General features: G+C 42.7%; 1 protein-coding gene across 1 annotated transcript in view; it reads right to left on the reverse strand.

The window, feature by feature from the left end:
* The window catches only part of GGNBP2 (gametogenetin binding protein 2), a 677,078-nt gene that overhangs the window by 603,050 nt on the left and 51,528 nt on the right, over positions 1 to 22,500 (reverse strand). The window contains exon 4 of the mRNA XM_044054566.1: positions 1,578 to 1,831. Coding sequence (XP_043910501.1) covers positions 1,578 to 1,831 — 254 coding nt within the window. The remainder of the gene's footprint in view (positions 1 to 1,577; positions 1,832 to 22,500) is intronic.

Genomic DNA, 22,500 nt, shown 5'->3' on the forward strand with positions numbered 1-22,500 from the left:
TTTTGTTTTGACTTAAGACAAGTTTACGTTCGCTACTTCTACTACTATTGTCTGATCTGATTAATATACAGTCATTAACTAGAAATATATGGACTGAAAATCTTCCACACACAGAAGTTACTTACACTGTTTTGTTTTAATGTCAGAAGACAGTGCAGAGAAGTGGTCCCTAGACTGATGAGACATCACTGGTAACTTAGTTGAGGATGTGCCTGCAACACTAACAGACTATCACATTTAGAGAGTGTCACTTATGGATGGTAGCAACAGTAGAAAAGGTACAGATGCTCTGTGCTGGACACAAAAAAGCCGATTAAGAACTTTATGGCACTCAGACTAAAGTGGAAAAGATGAGGACGCCTTACTAAGCAGCTAAAAGATAATGCTAGAGTAAGCTTCTTTTACCCTGTGGTCGCGTGCGTTTCCTCCGGGTGCTCCGGTTTCCTCCCACATACCAAAGACATGCTGTAGGTGGGTTGGACACTCTAAACTGGCCCTAGGTGTGAGAGTGTGTGCGTCTGTGTGCCTTCTGTGGAAGGTTGGGCGTCAGGCTGGCAACTCGACACTGTCAAACTCCACTGCCAATCATGAGCAGACAAATGATCCACTGTGGTGACCCCTAACCGGGAAAAGCTGGAAGAAAAGAAGAAAAAAGCTTTTACATTTACTTTTCCCAAGTATATAACAGAAACTGTGTAGAAAAGAAAACAGCACCCAAATACGGCGAAAACCAATAAAATTCGTAGCAGTTTTATTGAAGAGGTAAGCGCTTTCACACATTCACTGTGCTTCATCAGACCAAATGTAACAAAACAACTCAACAGTTAAAGAGCATCATCAATTAACCATTCAAAACATCCAAAAGAAAACGAGCACTGAGACATGCATTAAAACAGGATGTCATTTAAAGAGCCCCCTAGCTTTTAGGATAGGTTTAATGGAAGTTCTGCCACTGATGCCTGGAAACTTATCCACCTGCATAGTAATGATCCAAGAAAGCTCACGGCTTTCAGTGTAATTCCTAAATGCACCCCCACGCTGGTCTTGAGTCAAAGTTTCAACAACCCTAAAACCAAAAATATGGTCACTGCCATATTCCATATAATGTTTGGCCAAAGCATTACGCTCATCAAAATTATGCACACAACACAAGTGCTCCCTCATTCTCTCCATAAGGGATCTATTTGTCTTGCCTATATAGAAGTAAGTGCATAACCTGCAGTTGGCCAAATAAATGAGATTTCTACTGTGGCAGTCACTTTAAAACAATACTCATGATGTGTGGTCAGGTGAACAAAAGTCACTAATGGATCAATATTGAGCAAAAATTACATCTCGAACGTCTCATGCTAAAAGCTGATAAAGGCTTCACACTTCCTGCTAGTAAAACACAGTTGCCTCTTTAATGACTTCTTACTTTTAAGAAGTGAACCTCGGATGTTCACCTACAACAAATTATTGTATATATACACACATATTATATATATATGCAAAAGTTCAGATTCCTGGCAACATGCAAATTTTGATGAAATTAGCACTGCCTGAAAAATACAAATCAGAGATAGAAAATTACTTACCCATGACCATAAAACAATGTATAAAGTTTTCTTGCATCGCTCATACAACTTCTGGTTACTGAAAGGATGCCCTTTGGTCCAACAGTGAGAGGCTCCAAAGCTGGATTCCCAGATTCAACAAGCTGAGTGAAAAGGCGCTCCACACTACGTCGACAGCCAACACATGGAATAAGCTGAGAAAGTGCACTGAAAACTTCACGTGATGTGACCATCATGGCAATATTTAGGTCCTGCTGTTTCAGCATGCTGTGGCGCTAAACAATTAAGGAAAGCAAAAAAAAAAAAAAAAAAAAAAAGTTTACCTACTTCGTTACATACAATACAATAAAAAGCAATTCCAATGAAATATTTATACAAGCTATTCATAAATACACAAAATGGAAGTACAGTACATTTGTGAAAGAACTTACCATAACAGCAGATGTCCTAGTGACCAATGTCAAAAATATTCTTGACATATGTTGGTCCAGCCAGGGTATCAGAGCTTTACTTTCCCTACGTTGTAGGTATGACACATGACCTTGGTGTGTATGCACAGGGGTATACAGTTAAGTGTGTACAATTGTGGATCCTCAGACCATCTCCAAACCAGTAGCCTAAAGCCTACTAACAGAGGAGACTGGTCAGCTAGGAAGGCTGTGGCTCAAATAGTTAAGAAAATTCCCCCATTCCCCTTTAACAGGTCAGAGTGTAAAGCAAAGGAGGGAGATGGGAGATGAAAATGAAAGTTGAAGTGAGAAGAGGGATGGAGAGTGGGATGGAATACTGCAACAGAGATCAGCCAGACATGTACTGCTGTAAGTTCTTACACAACTGTACTACATCCCAACAGAAATCACTGTTGCAGTACTCCAAACATAAGGGTGATTCCCAAAGTTGGAGGAAGAAAGAAGGATGGTTGATTACCAAGATTTGTACAGTAACCCAGACAGAAATGATCAAGTGAAGGCTGCCCTGGAGAAAGCGTCAATTTTGCAGTGTTTGGTAAAGGTGAGTACAGTCAAGTGGCCATCTTTAAAACAGACATGGAGTCTTAATCCTTTGAAATGTCCAAGAAGAAGCCATTGCCATAGTGGAATGTGCTTTAAGGCATGAAATTAAGGTCTTAACATACTGCAAAAAGCAGCAAGAGAACCTTAATTTAAGTTGCAATAGATTGTTTGGAGACTGGCTGGCCCAGCTTATGGCAAATAAATGATTCAGAAAGACTGACCAGTTGTTTAAGAATCAATCTTGTCCAGATAAAACCGGGGTCAACTGTGAAGATCTAGAAAATTTAAGATCCTTTCCCTCCCAATCCACGAAACAAAGAGGGAAGTGGGAATATGAATAACAAGACTGAGGGGCACTATGCATGAAGGATGGATTAGTCCCACAAGTCGCCCAGTCTTTGTGAAAAATAAGGAAATGGCCATGACAGCTAAAAAACTCTCGTAGCAAGAGAAGAGAATCAAGAGGATAGTTTTCCAAGTACAGAATATTACAGAAAAGTGTAAGAGGATGGTTCTAAGGAAGGCAGTGTAAACTTCTCTAGCACAAAATTAAAAGGGGGGGGGTCCTTGGTGGGTTAAGATGCAGGACTCCCCTGAGGAAAAGCTTGACCTCTGCCCTCTCCATAAGTGGAGAGCTTACAGAGAGATAGGCACAGACAGCGGACAGGTGAGCTTTTATACAACAATAGGCCCAGCTAAATGGAAGAAGTTTGCATAGATATTGCAGTACAGCAGGAACCTGTGATGAGTGGATCCTGACTAGGTTTGCGACACCAACAAGAAAACCTTTCCCCATTTATCAGTGGAAGACTTTCTAGTAGTGGGTCTCCTTGCCTCTTGTAGCACTTTAGCAACCTCTTCAGAGAGGGTATCTCCGAGGAATTAAAATCCTATCATCCACACGGACAAGTTGAAAGATGAAAGATTTGGATGGTGCAGCAATCTTTTTAGCATTCTCAGGTCCAGTTGAAGAGGAATTCTCCTGTAATTTTCCTTTGTCAGTTGAAACATCAAGGGAAACCAATGCTGCCTCAGCCAAACAATGCCAGTAAAAGAAGTCTGGGTGCTTTTTATCCCTTAAGAATTTTTGTAAGAGGCAAAGGAGAAAAAGCATAGAGGAACTTCCCTGTCCACTGGAAGAAAAAGGCACTTGTGCTCCACCCTGTCCACTGGAAGAAAAATGCACTTGTGTTCCAGGCTGCAGAACAAGGGCCCTGGTGCAGAACTGTGGGAGTAGATGGTTGGCTGATTTATGCAAATAGGTCTAATCTGAGGACTGCCACACTGAAGGGTGATTGTGTGGAAAACCTCTGTTCAAAATCCATTCATGGGGTCCTCTAGGGAGCCTGCTAGCTGACTATCCTGAGAGGGGACGCATGCTGCAGAGAGCATGATGTTCATTTGGGCTGCCAAGTTCAATGCCTCCTGTTCTAACCTGCACAGTTAAGACTTGGTGCCTCCCTTTTTATGTACTACATGACTGAGGTGCAGCCTGTGTACACTGGACTGCCAGTGATTCCAAAGATGGGCAAAATCTGAAGAGCTTTCAGGAGAGCCTTTATTTATTTCAGACTGAGATTTTCCTTCAGGAAAGCCATTTTCCCTGCAATTGGTGCGCTCCAGTCCATGCCCCCACACCTTGTCTGACATATCTGTGTGAACCTTTTTAACAGGAAAAGGCGGTGAGAATGGCAGGCCTGTTTGAGGATGACTAGTCTCAAAAAGGAACTACTTTGGTAGAAAGGAAAAGGGATTAGAGGGAAATCAGGGTGCCCAAAGGGTGACAGTGTTGGGACCACACAGATTTTTTTTGGGGGGGGGGGGGCTGAATCAGAAGGCCATCCAACTGTAAGGCAATTTGAATCCAGAGTGTGGTAAAGTTACTAGTACAGCCAAGACACTTGTGAACACTCTTGGGGCAGTGTAAAGACCAAAAGGCAAAGCAGTAAAACTGAGTAGAAACAGGAACAAAACAAAGTAATCGCCTACAAGGACAAATGGAAAGTGTCAGTAGGTATTATTTCTGATCTAATGACACTTAAATATCCTGGGGGAGATGAAAGGTAGAAGAGTGTGAAGACAAAGCATTTTGAAAGATGGCACCCTCAAGTAAGTGTTTAGAATAGAGAGATCTAAAATGGGTCTCCAAAGCCCTTTTTTGGACTAGAAACTCAATGGTGCCTTGATTCAAGAGTTTGTGAAAAAAAAAAAAAAAAAAAAAAAAAAAAAAAAAAAAAAAAATCGGGGCCAGAAGGGATGTTTGGCTTTGAGAAGGTTGCAGCATGCCTTTCAGAGGGGGAATATTTTCTCAAGCCATGACACAACCATCCCTGATGCAGAAGGCCCACCAGTCCATGGTAATAGCTACTTACCTGACCAGAGAAAACAGTCTTTGGGAAAGAGAGGTAATGGGACTGGTGGCAAGGAAAGGGGTGCTGCACAGGCAGTCACAGGTTTTTGCTTACAAACAGAGGCCTACCTGCTGAAGGTTCCCCATGGGTGTTTTCAGATTATCTTTGCCTGGATTATTCCCCTTTGTTTCTGAACTGTCCTAGGATCTCTTCTAATGAAGAACGTAGACTGGTATGTAGGAACTGAGGAGAGTATGGTCTACAGTCTTTTATGGTCCTACCTTGGTCTTAAAAGTTTAGAACAGGCTGGTTGCAGAGGACCAAGCAGCAAGTCTTCGCCCAAAGGCAAGTCTGCAAACCTATGTGCCCTAGAAGGTACACATTCACAGCACAGTAACAGCACATAATGGTGTGTCTGGCAATTTGAGTAGCCTGCAATAGTAAGCTCTGCATCTGATGCTTGGAGTCTGCTGTAGGATGAAAAAAAAAATAAAAAAAAACACCATCACCAGCACTTCACCAGTATTTCTTCTTTATTCAAAAGAAGGTTGTAGCACATACTTCCAACACTCAGGATTTGTTAAGTGAAGTGCCTCAGATTAGATGGCAAAATGACTACTATTGGGTTACTATTGATGTAAAATCCCTTTATACGAATATTAGTCTAAGATGGGGGTTTGGAATCTATTATGGAAATGATGGGTGATGGACCCAGAACCACATTTTTGATTAATTTACTTGAATTTTGTTTAACTCAATTATTTTTCTTTTAATAATGAGTTTTTTCTGCAGTTAAAAGGTACGGCTATGGGGGCTGCTTTTGCGCCCTCATATGCTATCATATACATGGGATTTTTTGAGAAGAAATTTATTTATCCTACCCAGTTTTGTTTTTTTTTTTTGTTTTTTTAAGAACAATGTCATATTGTATAAGCATTTTATAGACCATCTTATTTTCATTTGTAAGGGTGATGTTAATGACTTTTTGGGTTTCTTTGAGACCCTTGATAATAATCAACATGGTTTAACCGTTTCTTATGAATTAAATAGGGAATATATTAATTTCTTGGATGTAACCCTATATAATGTTGGAGAGTTTACTGACTTCAGGCCATTTAGAAAATCAACTTCAGTGAATATGTTTTTACAAGCTACCAGTATGCACCCTGGGCACTTATTAAATTCACCAAATGGTAGTGAATTTAATAAGAATGTATGATCACACTAGTGATGGGAATGAAAGGGTTAATGAGCTGGATAAGGTTTTGTTAAGGTTAAGTGAAAGAGGTTATGATGAAACTCACCTTTTGAGATGTAAATATAAAGTACTGGGGGACCATTATGATGGTCCACATGAACTATCCTACGTATCGAATACGAATACGAATTTTGAAGATAAAATGTAGGACATAAGGGATACTGATGATGAAAAAAAGCTTTTTTATGTTACAAGATTTTCTCCCTTTTCAAAGGAATTAACTAAAATAGTGGCACATAGTTAGTGAGGATGAAAATATTGGTCATTTGTTCCCGAAACACATTACCTTCTCTTTTAAGAGGGTGAAGAATCTAAAGGAATTGTTAAATCATAATTTTGTGAAAGGGAATAATATTAATCATTTACCTTCTGGCACTTTTCCATGTGGCTATTGTAGTATATATGTGACAGGGTTAAGAATTTGAATGTTATTAATGGTATAATATTTGTCCCTAGATTATACTTCAACTGCAAATCGATAGGGGTGGTATATATTCTGGGTTGTTCTTATGCCGATATGTGGTATATAGGACAGACTAAACGTATGGTTAGAACCCGGGTTCTAGAACACATAAAAGATATCAGAAACCATAGTGAATTTAGCCCTGTTGCCCAACACTTCCTTGTAAAACATGGTGGTTCCCCTAGTAGTTTAAAATTTTGTGCATCAGGTAAGCCTTTTTCAAAGAGAGGGGGGACCATGTAAGTAAACTGCTAGGGTTAGAAACTAGAATGATCTTGAAGTTTAAGACCTTAAAGCCCCTTGGTCTGAATCATGAATTGGGTATTTAACAACTAATGATTATTGTGTTGTTCAATATTCCATACACTTACATTTGTATTGTTTTATTCATATATTTTTGTAGTTAAATACTGATGAAATGGTGGATGTATTATATGTGAAAGTAATATGAATTGTATCACTTTAGAATGTTCAATAGGAATTAACTAATTAATGCTAGTTGGCTGTGTTAGAGTATGTGTATATATATTTGCTAAAACGTGAATGTATTGTGATCTATGAAGGCAAAAGGCCGAGGTACCAGATCGCTATTTGAATAAAGAAGAACTACTGATGAAGTGGTGAAGTGCTGGTGATTGTGTGTTTTTTTATTTTATTTCGTTTGCTGGTGTTTTGGATCTGCTGTTGGATGGTCCAATATAACTTTAAGGAATGAAGGATGGCAATCAAATACTTTGTCATTGGAGTCTGGTAATTAATAGCCGTATATGGTAAGGGTAGACTACACAAGCCCTACAATCTTTGTCAGTATGTACTGCATTTGCACTAGGAAGACACATGGAGGGCTCATCTGGAGAAAGGGATACTGCAGAGGGGTTTGCAACTGGGTTCTTGTATAAACATTTTAGGTCATCAGTCCACTTGAAAAACCTGCCTGGTCTTTCAGGAACTGCTTGTTGAGAATCATGTGCAGAACAGGTAGACAAAGGCATCCGGGAAAGCCTCAAGGACAGGAGGGACTGGAGAAGGGCAGGGGTACCCATCTCCAAGAGAGTGTAATGCTACTTTTGAGCAGAGATTTGCACAGATTGTCAAACTGTTATTGTGCTCTATATAGTCTCCCCAAAGGATGCTTCATCAAGGGAATCCTGTGAGGGAAGAGTCCTCTTCGTCTGAAGAGATTTGCCCTGGAAAATGCAGCCGAGAGAAATAGCCTAGCAAATGGTCAGAGTCACAGTTCTGGTCCTCATCAGGAGGAGGAAACCAGGGTGGGTTTTTGAAAACAACCAGTCATTCCAGAGACCCAAAGGAAGGTGTTTCAAAGACATAATGGCTTTGAGCAACCCCTATGAGAAGTCTACCTTTCTCATTTTCCTTAGCTGCTGAGGGAAGAGGCCACATGCCTAGTCTTTTTTTTCTTCTTCCTTTTAGGTGGTATGTCCACATGGATGAGACTTGGAGGTCTGAAACCCTGTCTGACTTCTATTAGGGAACCTGGGATGTCTGTCCTCACTAAAATTTTGGGACACTGTGCAGCCCTTCGGAAATGACAGTTCCTCAGATGTATCTGCAAGTCCTCAGGAACCATAACAGTCTCAGATGGGGTCTCTGTAACAGGCAACTAAGAATTAGGCTGATGTACCACAGGTTCTACAACCTCAGCAGGTATGGAGTCAAAAATCAGACTACGAACTTCGAGGCCTCTCTAGTTTTTTTATTTGGTGGTACAGGGACATCCAAGGATGTGGAGTCAGCCATCTTGGAGTGGGAAAGGTGTTTAAGATGCTGGGTCTCAAGGTGTTGAGAGTAGAAAACCTTGACTTAAGCGTTTTTGGAACAATTAGACTGAGCAAGAATTATGATAATGTTGCATGCCTAGGTTAAAAAACCCTTGGTATGCAAGTCCTTGTATGGAATCTATGTACCACACTTGCACGTACTCCTGACATCTACAACTTTCAACAAAATATCATAAGAAAAAAAAAAGAGGAAGGTTCCCCAAAGGGGCACTTGGCTGGATAACTGATCAAAGCAGAAGTACTGATGACCAAACAGTCCAATGGATACACAAACTGCATTCGGGCTGGCAATGACAGCCTGAGGATTCAAAGTTGTACATCTCTATACCCAAATACATGTCAAATGAGGCCATGCGTGAGACATACGACTAAGGGAAAGTAAAGCTTTGGTACCTCAGCTGGATGTCAGCAGTGACAATGCATATGTTAGGAGTACTGCAACATTGCTTTCAGTTAGGGCATTTATAAACATAAAAAACAAGTACATGAAAAAAATGTACACTCACCATATCAGCTGATCTGTGAGGAAGCCTTGTACAACTACATCTCTAGCAATCAAACAATCCTTTATGGAGCAGATTAAGAGACCTTTATAACTTACCTCTAAAAATATTATGTTGGTCCTGAGGGCAACACACAAGATACCAGTTCAACTACCTCAAATAAAAATTTTGAAAAGCAAAACAAAGCTCTCTGAAGGGACTTAAGGAAAAAAAGCCTGAATGTTTTTTTATAATGCAGTAAAAAGTGGATAAATGGTGTAGTCTCCTGGGACCTATGCGACACTGTAGAGGTCTTGGAGGAATCAGACATGGGAGGATTAGAAAATAGTCTGAAAACTCTCCTCTTTTCAGTAGAGGGCATACAGCTTCCTGAAAGCAGAAGCAATAGTATCCGGATACTTCCAGATTGCAAAAAAAGCAGGACACAAAGCTCCTCTTCTTTTGCAAGACGCAAGAGAATTATTTCTTCGCCGGTCAAGAACCGAGACACAAGTACAGTTGTGTACACTTACCATAAATGTAGACGTTAGAGTGCATTCACTGTTGCAGTCATTACATTTGGGTAATCTGCTGGCAGGTTCCCTCAGTCGGCCTGAATAACAAAGTCTTGGGTCCTGTGTCGGTTGCTGTCTCCTCTTCCATGATGTCAGGTCGTCAGGGGTATAAAACATGCAGCTGACGCCATTTTATTCAGCCTTTTTTGCCTCGCGGTGCCCGAAGCAGAAGCAGTTCGCAAGTGCCGGTCGGCTGACTCCTGAAATTTTCATTTGAGTTTCAGAACCAAAGTCTTCAAACTAAAGCTAAGTACTGCATTGGGGAAACACTTTCTTGCTCCTTACCGATGTCAGTAAAAGTTAAGAATTGCATTACTTGTAGGAAGCAAATGCCTCATAAGGATTTTCATTTGTACTTTATTCCTTGCCTAGGCCCTGATCACAACGTGCCTTGCTGTCGGTTTTGTGCTAAATTTAACCAACGCACTATTAAGTGTCGGTATATTTTTGCTTGTAAATATTTTGGTTCAAGATTTAACTACCCTGAAATGTCGACTGTTAGCAATCAGACTACCGGAGTTCGCAAAACACGCAAGGAAAGACAGACCGTCGAGGTCCAAAATAGACGACGAAACTTATCCTAAGCCAGTTGCCGGTACTCTGTGAGGCGCTTTCACAGCCCCTGATACCCGCTATTTTCGAGTCACAGGCCTCTACAGAGACCCATTCGGAGTCTGGTATGCCACGAGATTCAAAGTATTTATCCCGTGGATGTCTCTCACTTAGATGGGTCCGGAGCCGCTGAGCAGGCACCAGCTTCTGAGAGTGTTTTCAGGCCTCAACATTTTTGTATTAAAACCAACGCCATCAACAAAAACAAGGTCAAAAACAACTTCTATGTCTAAAAAAAACTACGCATGAGCCACGTGCTCAGGCCCCTAAGCCTAAAAAACAAAATTATCAAAATGGCTGTGGATTTAATTACCTTGATCGGGGGGTTCCCAACCCCCCCCCCCCCCCCTGCTAAGAGGCCTAGGCAAGGCACGGATTATGAATCTTCAGATCAGGTTTCCATTTGATTCCTCTTCTGATCAGGAATTTTGTATTCCACCTTGAGGATTCTGATGCAGAGGAATCCATCCCATCGGCATCTCCTCCTGAGGATTACTCTTTTGGAGAGGCTTTGCATATTAACTGGGAGAGCCAGGACTTCTCTGAATCAAAAAAAAAAAAAAAAAAAAAGAGAGAGAGGCTTGGGGATTTCCTTCTTCCTCAGCATAGGCCTTTGGCAATACCTACTGTATTAGACATTGTTGATGATGTGTTCTCGGAATCCAGCATGGCTCCAGATTCCCTGCCTCCAGCTCCTAGTAAGCCAGACAGATATTACAGGGTTCCCAACTCCCAGAAATTTCTTTTCAAAAATCCTGCTGCTGATCCCGAGACTATTTCTCAGGGTCTCAAGGGTGTTAAGGCTTCTACAGCTAAAAATCCTTCTTAGAGAGATTCCAGGGCGCAGGATAGATGGGGTAAGAAGGTTTATATGTCTGCAACCTTGGCAATCAGGGCTTTAAACTGCCAGTTTCATATGCTTAAATATCAACAGCATGTTACTGAAACAGAAAATTATGTTTTCTGATTGTGTGAAAAAGAGTTACAGGATTTATTGCATTCAGCAGAACAGGTTGGAAAGCATACTTTGCAATGTGGTTTTGATTCCTTGGAGGCCTCTTGCAGGGCCGCCGTAACTGGATCTGTGATAAGGCATGCCTGGCTCAAGGAGCAAAATCTGCCTGATCATGTTAAAGCTAAATTGTTGGATGCCCCTTTACAGCATGATAGACCGTTTGGTAATAAGGCAGTAGAGGTTTTAAAGAAAATGGAAGACAAAACTAAATCTATGCAAACTGTAAAAGATGTCTTGCAAGTGCAGCCACCCAGGTTTAGTAGGCACTCGCCTACTAAGAATTTGTCCTTTCCTGTGTCCAACAGAGCCACTCAGGGCAAACCCAGGTGCTCAAAAGGCTCCAGATATCAATCACAGGGATCTTACAGGTCAAAGCAATGGGGTGCCTCCACCTCCAAATCTGGAGGTAAAGCACAACCCTACAGTAAGCAGTCTCAATGACTTTCCTCTACCATCTCCAAGGACTTATCGTTTGGCAGCCCCCTTGGGGGGAAAACTAGCACTTCATGCGCAAAATTGGCAGTTAATTACCCAGGACAAGTGGGTATTAAACATAGTATCCCACAGATTTCATTTCCATACTTTGCCAATTCCAAACGGATGGCTGGATCTGCCACAAAACCAGTGGACAGAGGCCCAGAAACAATTCATGTCCCTCATGGATATGGGGGCTATTCAACCGGTACCAGAAAAGGAAAAAGGACAAGGATTTTAGTCAAGACTTTTCCTGGTACCCAGAAAAGACAAATCATGGCATCCAATACTGGACTTATAGATTCTGAACATCTTCCTGGACATTCCAAAATTCAAAATGCTGACTTTACAACAGCTACTGCCTATGCTAGGCAAGAATGCCTGGCTAGTAACTCTAGACTTAAGAGGCATACCTGCATATCCCAATAAGGGAATCTTGCAGAAGATACCTCCGCTTCAAAGCAGGAATTTTGCATTACCAATTCTCTGCACTGCCCTTTGGCTCATCTACTGCGCCCAGGGTCTTTACAAAGGGCCTGGCACCAGTAACTGCCTTCTGCAGACAAACATTCAAATGTATCCTTATCTGGACTATTGTCTCATTCAGGCAGAGGACAAGGACACTCTTCAACATCTGGCGTTTGTAAAAAGGCTTCTAGCATGCCTAGGGTACACCATAAACGAAAAGAAATAACTGGTACCCACTCAAATAATTACATTCCTGGGTACAGGCTTGAATACAACTGCCCAGATGGGGCTTACCTCACGCCAGACAAACAAATGCAATTGACAACATACTTCAAACAAATGGCAACAAAAACCCAGTTATCTGAAAGACAAATTCTGCAGGCTTTGGGGTTCATGGCATCCTGCATTCTACTAATTCCATATGCAAGATTGCATATGAGGAAACTTCAATGGTACCTAAAAAGTTTATGGAGTCAACATTGTCACAGCCTGGAAACAATGATTCCTCTCATTCCCCGCCTGCAACAGGAGTTCCTTTGGTGGGCAGAGACATGTCACCAAGGCAAGGGACTGTCATTCACTCAAACCCTAACTACAGATGCATCAGACTATGCTTGGGGGGGCCCACCTGGCAGGGGGATGCATTCAGGGCAAATGGAGCCCAAACAAAATGCATCTACATGTCAACCAGAAGGAAAAGCTAGCTGTTCAGAATGCTCAGACAGCCTTCAAGGACTTAGTTCATCCAGGACAACTACTGATAAAGACTGACAGCACAGTTATGAGATACATAAACAAGCAGGGAGGTACCCATTCCTACCCCCTTTGTAGACTAGCCATGGCCCTGTGGAACACAGCCTTGACTTACCAAATACATCTTCAAGTTCAATTCCTGCCAGGAAAGCAAAATACTCTGGCAGACTACCTAAGCAGAAATCTCATCGACCCGCACGAATGGAAATTGGAACCACAAATATTCAGCATGTTAACACAGAAATGGGGAAGCCCAGACATAGTTTTGGGGAGAGGCAAATAGATCTATCAGTTGGACAAATTCTGCACAAGAACTCACAAAAAGCATGGAAAGTGGATGCTATATCAGTCTATGCCTTTCCCCTTCTGCCTCTACTCTCCAAGGTCTTACTAAAGGTCAGACAGGAAAAAACAAAAATTATTCTAATTCCCGGACTGGCCTCAACAACACTGGTACCTGCTTCTAAGGAATATGTCACACCTTTCTCCGTGGTACTTGCCTCAAACACCCCATCTATTGTCTCAGCAGAACTATGAAATTCTGCACACTGCTCCAAACTCTGAAGCTTGCAGCATGGCTAATCAACTAATTATTCAAACCACATCTCTCAGTAAACATGTGATGGATGTAATTATGGAAGTAATTTTGGAAGCCAGAAGGCCCAGTACTAGAAAATCTTATGCTGATAAACAGAAGAAATTCTGTGCTTGGAACCAAGCACAAGGAATAGACATACCAAAGCCCAATATTTCTCAGATTTTACAATACTTAACTGAGATGCTTGACAAGGGACTATCCTTTTCTTCAATAAAAATCCATGCCTCTGCCATCTTGGCTCATTACAACACAGAGCTTCCCGTCTTTTCTCATCCACTGCTAAAACAGTATCTCAGAGGAGCCAAAAATGTAAGGCCTCCCAGGAGAGAACCAACTCCTGCATGGGACCTCAATTTTGTGCTGGAAAAACTCACCCTGCCTCCTTTTGAACCAGCAGCTACTGTGGATATAACATTTCTTTCTTGGAAGACAGCTTTTCTTTTGGCAGCCACTTAGCTAGAAGGGTTTCAAAACTACAGGCTCTCATGGCAGTGGAGCCTTATTTTTACCCTGACAGGGTGGCCCTCAGGACCAATCCTTTTATGCCTAAGGTGGTATCCAGTGTGGCTCTTAACCAGACCATTCACCTGCCAACTTTTTTTCCCAAATCCGCAGAACAAGGGGGAGTGGATTCTGCATTCATTGGATGTACACAGATAACTAAGAATCCACTTAAACAGGACAAAATCTCAAAGTCTGAGCAACTACTGGTAGCATTTGCTGCAGGACCAGAGGGGAAGGCTATATCAAAGCAGACCATTTCTAAATGGATAAGTTATTGCATTCGTTTCTGCCTCTTGCACCATGGTAAACCTGTGCCCAAGGGTATCAGATCCCATTCCACCAGGGCTGCCTCCACTTCATCAGCTTTTCTCAGAGGGGTACCAACCAGAGACTTCCTAAAAGCTGCTACTTGGAGCTCAGTTCATACATTCACAAAGCATTATCATTTACCTCTCTTCTCTAAATCCAGGGCAGGCTTTGCCACTGTAGTACAGCAGGGTCTTATAGCTGCTCCTAATGCGGTTTAGTCCCATCCTCCCATCTATAGCTTTGGGATTCTACCTAAATGTAATGACTACAACAGTGAAACACGAAGAACATGTACAGTTGTGTACACTTACCATAAATGTAGATGTTAGAGAGAGACCGTTGCAGTCATAACATTTGGGTAATCTGCTGGCAGGTTGCCCTCGGTTGGCCTGATTAACAAAGTCTTGGGTCCTGCATCAGTTGCTGTCCCTTCTTCCATGACGTCAGGTAGTCAGGGGTATAAAACATGCCGCCAACGTCATTACCTCAGTTTTTCTTGCCCCAGATGTCAGGTGCCCCCCAAATGGGGAGCAAAATTTAACGGAAAAATACACCTCCAACCAAAAGCAAACACACCAAAAAGGGTTTTAAGCATAGTAACAGAAAGTAGAAGTATAGTCAGAGAAAAAACAGGGGGCTGGAGGGAGGGTAACCAGGACTGCAACAGTGAATACACCAACATCTACATTTATGGCAAGTGTGCACAACTGTACTATGTTCTTAGTGTTTCACTGTTGCAGTCATTTGGGTAGATTCCCAAAACTATGGTTAGGAGGATGGATTTATACAGCATTAGGACCAGCTATAAGGCCCTGCAAGACAGTAGTGGTAAAGCCAGCCTTGGATTTAGAAAGAATGGTAAATGATAATGCTTGGTGAAAGTATGAACTGAACTCCAGGTAGCAGCTTCTAGAATATCCCTGGTAGGAACACCTCTGAGAAAGGCTGCAGAAGTTGATGCAGCCCTGGTGGAAGGAGATCTGACCCTCTGAGGGATAGACTTTCCATGGTGCTTACAGCAGAAATGAATGAATGGCTTATCCATTTAGAAAAGGTTTGTTTTGAAATACCCTTTCCCTCTGCAGCAAATGCTACTAGTTTTAGTCATGTCCAAGTAGAATCTAAGTAGTCTCTGCACATCCAATGAATGCAGAATCCGTTCCCCTTTGTTCTGTGGATTGGGAAAGAAAGTTGACAAAGGAATGGACTGATTAAGAGGCAGACTGGATACCACCTTGGGCATGCAGGATGGCTTGGTCCCAAGTGACACCCTGTCTGCATGAATGATGATGAAAAGCTCCACTGCCATAACGGCCTATAAAACTCAGATATCCTTCTAGCTGAAGTGATTGCAAGAAGGAAGGCTGTTTTCCAAGAAAGAAATTTCAACTCTGCAGTAGCAGCTGGCTCAAAGGGAGGTAGAGTGAGTTTCTCCAATACAAAGTTAAGGTCCCAGGCATGGGTTGGAGCTCTCCTGGGTGGTCAAGTTTTTGGCCCCTCCGAGGTACTGCTTGAGCAGAGCATGAGAGAAGAGGGGAGGTTCTGTGTATAACGAGCTGAAATGGATGAAGCGTGGATTTTAATGGAGGAAAAAGACAGGCCCTTGTGAAGCATCGCAGTTAAGTATTGTAAAATCTGAGGTAAATTGGGCGCTGCTGTGCTCATTCCTTGAGACTGACTCCCAAGCACAGAATCTTTTCCATTTGGCAGCATAAGATTTTGTAGTACTAGGTCTCCTTGCCTCCAAGATGACATCCATCACAGGTTTGCTGAGGGATGCTAAGGGTGAACTTAAGTGATTAGCCAAGCTGCAAGGTTCAATGTTAGGAGCGGAGGGTGCAGAACCTAGTTCTCCTGCTGAGACCGTAAGGAAGGTGTCTGATGCAGGTGCCATGGAGATATTTGTGACACACTCCACAGGAGCAGGTACCAGTGCTGGCGGGGCCAGTCTGAAGCAATCAAAATCATTATTGCTTTGTCCTGTTTGACTTTCAACGGAAATTTGCAGAGTAGAGGTAGAAGGGGAAAGGCGTAGACTGACAAGTTGTTTCCAGCTGAAGGACAGATCATCCACTTTCCAGGCTTTTTTGTGGGAAGTCCTTGGGCAAACTTTGTCCAACTGGTAGTTCCGGGGGGAGGCAAATAGATCTATGTCGGGACTCCATTTGCTTGTCAACATGCTGAAAATCCGTGGTTCCAGTCTCCACTCGTGTGGGTCCATGAGATTTCTGCTTAGTCCGTCTGCCGGTGTATTTAATTTTCCTGGCAGGAATTGAGCTTGTAGGTGCACTTAGCTCAAGGCCATGTTCCACAACGCCATGGCTAGTCTGCAGAGGAGGTAGGAATGTGTACCCCCCGCTTGTTTATGTACCACATAACCGTGGTGTTGTCCGTCTTTACCATTAGTTGTCCTGGAAGAATGTAGTCCTTGAAGGCTGTCTGAGCATTCTGTACAGCTAACATTTCTTTTTGATTGATATGTAGGTGCATTTGATTTGGGTTCCATTTGCCCTGAATGCACTTCCCTGCCAGGTGAGCCCCCATGCATAGTCTGATGCGTCTGTAGTTGGGTTTGGGCGGCAGGGGGTAGTGTGAATGGCAGTCCCTTGTTTTGGTGGCAGGCCTAGGAACTCCAGGCGTAGGCAAGGAGTAATAGGAATCATTGTTTCAAGGCTGCAACAATGCTGACTCCATAGACTTTTTAAAGTACCAGTGAAGTTTCCTCATATGCAGTCTTGCATATGGAATTAGAAGAACGCAGGAGGCCATGAACCCAAAGGCTTGCAGTATTTGTCTTGCAGATAGCAGGGTTTTTGTGACCACTTGTTTGAAGCAAGTTACCAAATGAATTTGCTTTTCTGGTGTGAGGAAAGCCATCTAGGCAGCTGTATTCAAGCTTGCACCAAAGGATGTAATCTATTGAGAGGGTACCAGTTGTGATTTCTTTTCGTTTATGGTGTACCTTAGACAAGTTAAAATCCTTTTTACAAATGCCAGAGGATTTATAAGTGTGGCCTGGTTTTCTGCCTGAATTAGACAATCGTCCAGGTATGGATATATTTGAATATTTCTTTGCCTGCAAAATGCAATTACTGGAGCCAGGCACTTTGGCTTGTCTACTGCGCCCAGGGTATTCAAATTTTGATCATTTGTTTTTTAGGCATAGGGGCCTGAACATTTGGTCTGGGCGTCTTTTTTTTTTTTTTTTTACATAGACCGAGATTTACGCCTTAGTATTGAAGGTGGAGTTGGGTTTGATATACAAGTCTGTAAGCCTGAATACACCCTCAGAACCCAGTGCCTGCACAGCGGATCCGGACCCATCCAAAGTACAGACATCCGCGGGTTCCATAGATGAAGTATCTCACAGCATACCGGACTCTGAATGGGTCTCAGTAGAAGTAGCGGGTATCAGAGGCTGTGAAAGCGCCTCACTGAGTATTGGCGAACTAGCTTAGGAGAAGCAGTTTTGGACCTCAACGGCCTGTCTCTGTCTTTATCTTTGCGTTTTTTCAAACTTCCGGTAGTTAGTCAGACGGCTAACAGACGTAATTTCTGGATAGTTAAACAGAGAACCGAAATATTTAGAGGCAAAAATGTACTGACGACCGATAGTTCGCTGATTAAATAAAGCGCAAAACTGACAGCAAGGTATGTCATGGTCAGGGCCTAAGCAAGGAATACAGTACAGATGAAAATCTTTATGAGGTACTTGCTTTCCACAAGTAACGCAGTTATTAACTTTTACTAACATCGGTAAGGAGCAAGAAAGGAAAAAAAAAAAAAAAAAAAAAAAGTTTCCCCCAACGGGGTACTTAAAGTTGAAGACTTTGGTTCTGAAACTCGAAAACAAAAATTTCAGGAGTCGGCCGACCAGCACCTGCAAACTTATGCTTCGGCACCGCATGGCAAGAAAGATAGAGGTAATGACGTCGGCTGCATGTTTTATACCCCTGACGACATGGAAGAAGGGACAGCAACCGACGCAGGACCCAACACTTTGTTAATCAGGTCAACTGAAGGCAACTTGCCAGCAGATTACCCAAATGTAATGACTGCAACAGTGAAACACGAAGAACATCTTCATCGGGGTGGCAGATTTCCAAAAGGGAGGGATTCACTGCCTTCACCCATCTCAGAATTAAGTGCCTTTTGTTACTTAAAGTCCTTGTCCTCAAGGCACAGTGACAGAAACTCTCACTCTAACTTTAGAGGTCAGGCCTACGCTTGCTGCATCTCCTTCAGGTTGAGTGGGCAAAAGGTGAAAGAAAAGTTGTGTAAAATCTTACCATAATCAAAGATGTCCTTCTCTACACTGATGCAGCATTCTTCACTTGAGGGCTATCCCCACCAGAAGGTGCCAGACTTCAGCCAGTATACAAAACAAGTCTTCTGCCACTACAGGGCAAGTGGTACATCTGACATCAGCTGCAGTCGAACACAGGCCATAAGAGACATACGCACCTACCATCCTCAGAAATGAATGGACCATGAGGAAAGCCAGACTAAAAATGACTGGTCAATACATCCAGGAAATACAAGACATGAGTGGGGAAGACAGGGGTGATAGAATACTACAGCAGTGAAGAGAAGGATATTATGGTTATGAAAATTTTACACAGCTTTTCTATGCCCTTCTACACATTTGCTGCAGTATTCTTTACTAGAGGGAGAATACCAGAGCTCAAGAGGAAAGGAAGGATGAAGGAGCAGAGGAACTCAATGAAGCCATGTAAAATGGCTTTGACAAAACTGGTTCTAGACCTAGAGATGGCATTTAACTTGTAAAATTTGGTAAAGTTATGAACTGTAGACCACGTGGCTGCTTCCAGGATGGTACTGTTTTTGAAAAATGCCTTTGATGAAGCCATATCTCTAGTAGAATGGGCTTTCTCAGTTGCAGCAAGATCCTTTCCATGGTGAGTATCGCAAAAGGAGAGAAGACCATCTCTTCTTGGATTTCTAAAACTGCCTGAATGCAGGGAGACCCAGAGCTCTAGGATGAAAATAAATAGAGTCAGATTTTGAGGGGGGTTTGTCTTGTCCAAGTAATATCTCAGTTGTCGCTAATCAAGGAGTCCAAGTAATATCTCAGTTGTCGCTAATCAAGGAGTGCAGAATCCTCCCACCATGACTTTGTGGAGAGAAGAATGTCAGTAGTTGAACAAATTGCTTAAGGAACAGCTCTTTAACCACATGGGCCATAAATGAAGGCTTTGTTTTAAAGGACACCCTGTCCTTATGAAAGACCAGAAGGGCGGTGGGGGCAGCCACACCAGGGCTTGGAGTTGCAACACCCTTCTAGTTGAAGTCAGAGCTAATAGCAAGACAGTTTTCCCATGAGCAATGTTTGAGGGGGGGGTTGAAGCTGCTGGTTCAAATGTGGGCAGTCAACTTCTTTATTACAAAATTTAAGGCCCCAAGGAGGAGGAACTGGTTTCCTGGGAGGTCTAATGTGGAGAATGCCTTTAAGAAATTGTTATATCTCAAACCAGGACGCCAAAGGAGGAGATAAAGGTAGACAAGTAGAAATAACAGACGTGAGCTTAGTGACAAATAAGCCAGGCCAGCTGAAAGTAGTTCAAACAAATATTTCAGAATCAGTGGGGTCCTAGCAAGACACCATATTGAAAATCTTTTCCATTTGGAAACGCAACCTAGTGTTGGGTTTTCTGGCCTCCTAGAAAACCGTAAGCACAGCCACAGAAAAAAAGGTGTCTGAAGGGAATTAGAATCTTGTCACCAGTGTCAGCTGCAGTACTGGCATATGCAAGTGTACAAGGGATCCTCTATTCTGTGTGAGAAGGCCCACTCTGTGGTATAACCTGAGGAGGTGGCCCTTAGTTAATTGCAGGAGAAGGGGGAACCAATGCAGTGTTGGTCAAAAGGGAGTTAATGGCAAGATTTTTTGGTTGCTCCTGCCTAATTTTGAGCAGGACTTTTGGTATTAGAGAAAGGGGAAGGGTTCTGAGAGACAGCCTTACAAGATTATCTGCAAATATACAGAGCCGAGTATATTTTTCAATATACAAAGCCAAGTATATTTTTTTGGTTTTATAGTTTATACTGTTAGTGGTTGCTCAAATCTCTGCTGAAACTGTCTCCTCCCCTCCCTGTTTTTGGTTTGTAGTTAAATTTGATGGCTTCTGCAGTGCCCGCCCCACTGCAGATTTGATCTAGGACACTCCCCCAGTCTCTTCTCTTTACCGCATTCTACCTAATAAACTCTTTTTGCACTTGCTTTTAGTCCTTTTTAATTTAATTGCATTTTTCAAACTGTGTGTGGTCTAATATTGCTACATACTTGTGTGCTAGCTTGCACTGCATGTGAATTGTTTTTACTACCGTTTTTGCTATTTTTTTTTTTTTTTTTTTTTTTTTTTTTTATACAGAAGACTATAAGCCTGTTTCCTATCTATCTTGTAACTAGTGTTCCAGATACAGATTTGCTGTATCCAGGACTGTTTTAAGCTTCTGAGCCCCCCCAAGCCTTTCTGTGCTGGAGGGAAGCCTTCTAGCTTATCAGTGGGAGTGGTAAGCATTAGGTAACCTGTCTACCACATAAGGAGTGGTTCTGGCCCAGAATTTGTAGTTCTTGGCCATTTGGGCAATCTCTCATCTCTCTCAACTTTCTGATTTGAAAGCCTGCATTTGCACTTGTTTCTGTCCTGTAACTCGTCTAGTGCAGATACAGATTCTTAGTTTTAGCACTTAAATTTGCTTATTCATACCCAGCACTTGTAAGCACTAAATAAGCTACCAATTACTATAGCACTCAGTCTTCCTCATTACCTAGAGGGAAAACAGTTTTTGTACTTACTTTTCTCACTGGCGTTGAGAAAAAACAGCTCTTGTACTCACTTTCCTCACTTATCTAAAGGAAAATAGTTTTTATTCAGGCACATCCAAGGGTCAGCTCCCGGTGTTCTCCCCTGTCTATCTCATGAATCTGGGCATCTTGAGGCAATGTAGAAATTGCCACATGTACAGACAACCCTCTCCTCCTACCACCCAACACTACAACCTGTGAGAGATGCACTTATCTAGCCAAACTGGAGGTAAAACTCTCTCCAACCAAGACTGAACCTGACAGTCATGAGAAGGTAAACATTTGCACCACACCACACTCATCACAGTCTCACTACGTCTACACCACCAAAATCCACACACAAACTCAAAAACATTTGCAGAGGCTCTCAATAATAATCTGCCTAAGCAACAGAGACCTCCAAAGCAGAAACACAAGCAACCTCCATTCCCAAACACAACCCAAATGACACAGCCCACAGACTCGGTGTGCCACTCAAACACAGCCAATAAGGCAAAACATACCCAACCAACTAGTCATAGGTGACTCTATAGTCGGGCACACTGATGTCCCACTCACCAGGCTAAACAAGAAGGTTACTGTCAACTGCAAGTCTGATGCCAGGATCTGCCACATAACCCACGCACTCAGGTCACTCCACAACAAGTACAAATATGACTGTCATTGTCCATGTTGGTGTGAATGACCCAAGACCAACCTCCCTGGACTACATGGAGAGAGACACATGGAAGAGCTCTGCGATCTTGTAGCCCAGTCAGGTATGACCCTAACCCCGAGTAGCATTCTCCCATCACCCAGAATGATACCGCAGTAAAAGGACAAAATGATTGACTTCAACAATTGGCCAAGTTTCTGGTGTTATTCTAAGGGGATCCAGTATCCGTCTGCTTGGGATGACATGGTCGACAGATCACGATGCTTTGCCACAGATGGCCTGCACCTGTCGCCCCTGGGATTCCGGATACTGGCTAAGGCTCTTGCTGCCCCTATAGTGCCTTTTTAGGCAGGGTTCAAGTAACAAATTCACCACCATAACAGGAACAGGCGTGCAAAAACTGAGGGTTATGCTACTCAATGCTAGAAGTCTAAATTTCAAAACACACTCACTCGAGGCACTCTTTAAAATGGAGAACATGGATATCTGTGCAGTGACCGAGACCTGGTTCAAGGCTCCAGACAGCACCCCTGCACTACCAGGCTATAACTCATACCACACTTTGGCCATCTAACCTGGACCGAAACACCAAAGGTGGGGGGGCGTCCGTATTCATTAAGAATATCCACACCTCCAGGCTAGTTGCTCAGCATAATGCATCCGAGGTTATCCAAGTGCAACTAACTCTTGGCAAAACTGCAATCCAAATTGTAGCTTGCTACAGATCCCCCACCATGCCCCAGGATTCCCACTCCTCTTTTCTTGATGTACTGGAAAATATTAGGG

Source organism: Protopterus annectens, chromosome 13.part0 (genome assembly GCF_019279795.1).
Source record: "Protopterus annectens isolate FY-2018-M chromosome 13.part0, PAN1.0, whole genome shotgun sequence".
NCBI classification, from domain to species: Eukaryota; Metazoa; Chordata; order Ceratodontiformes; family Protopteridae; genus Protopterus; species Protopterus annectens.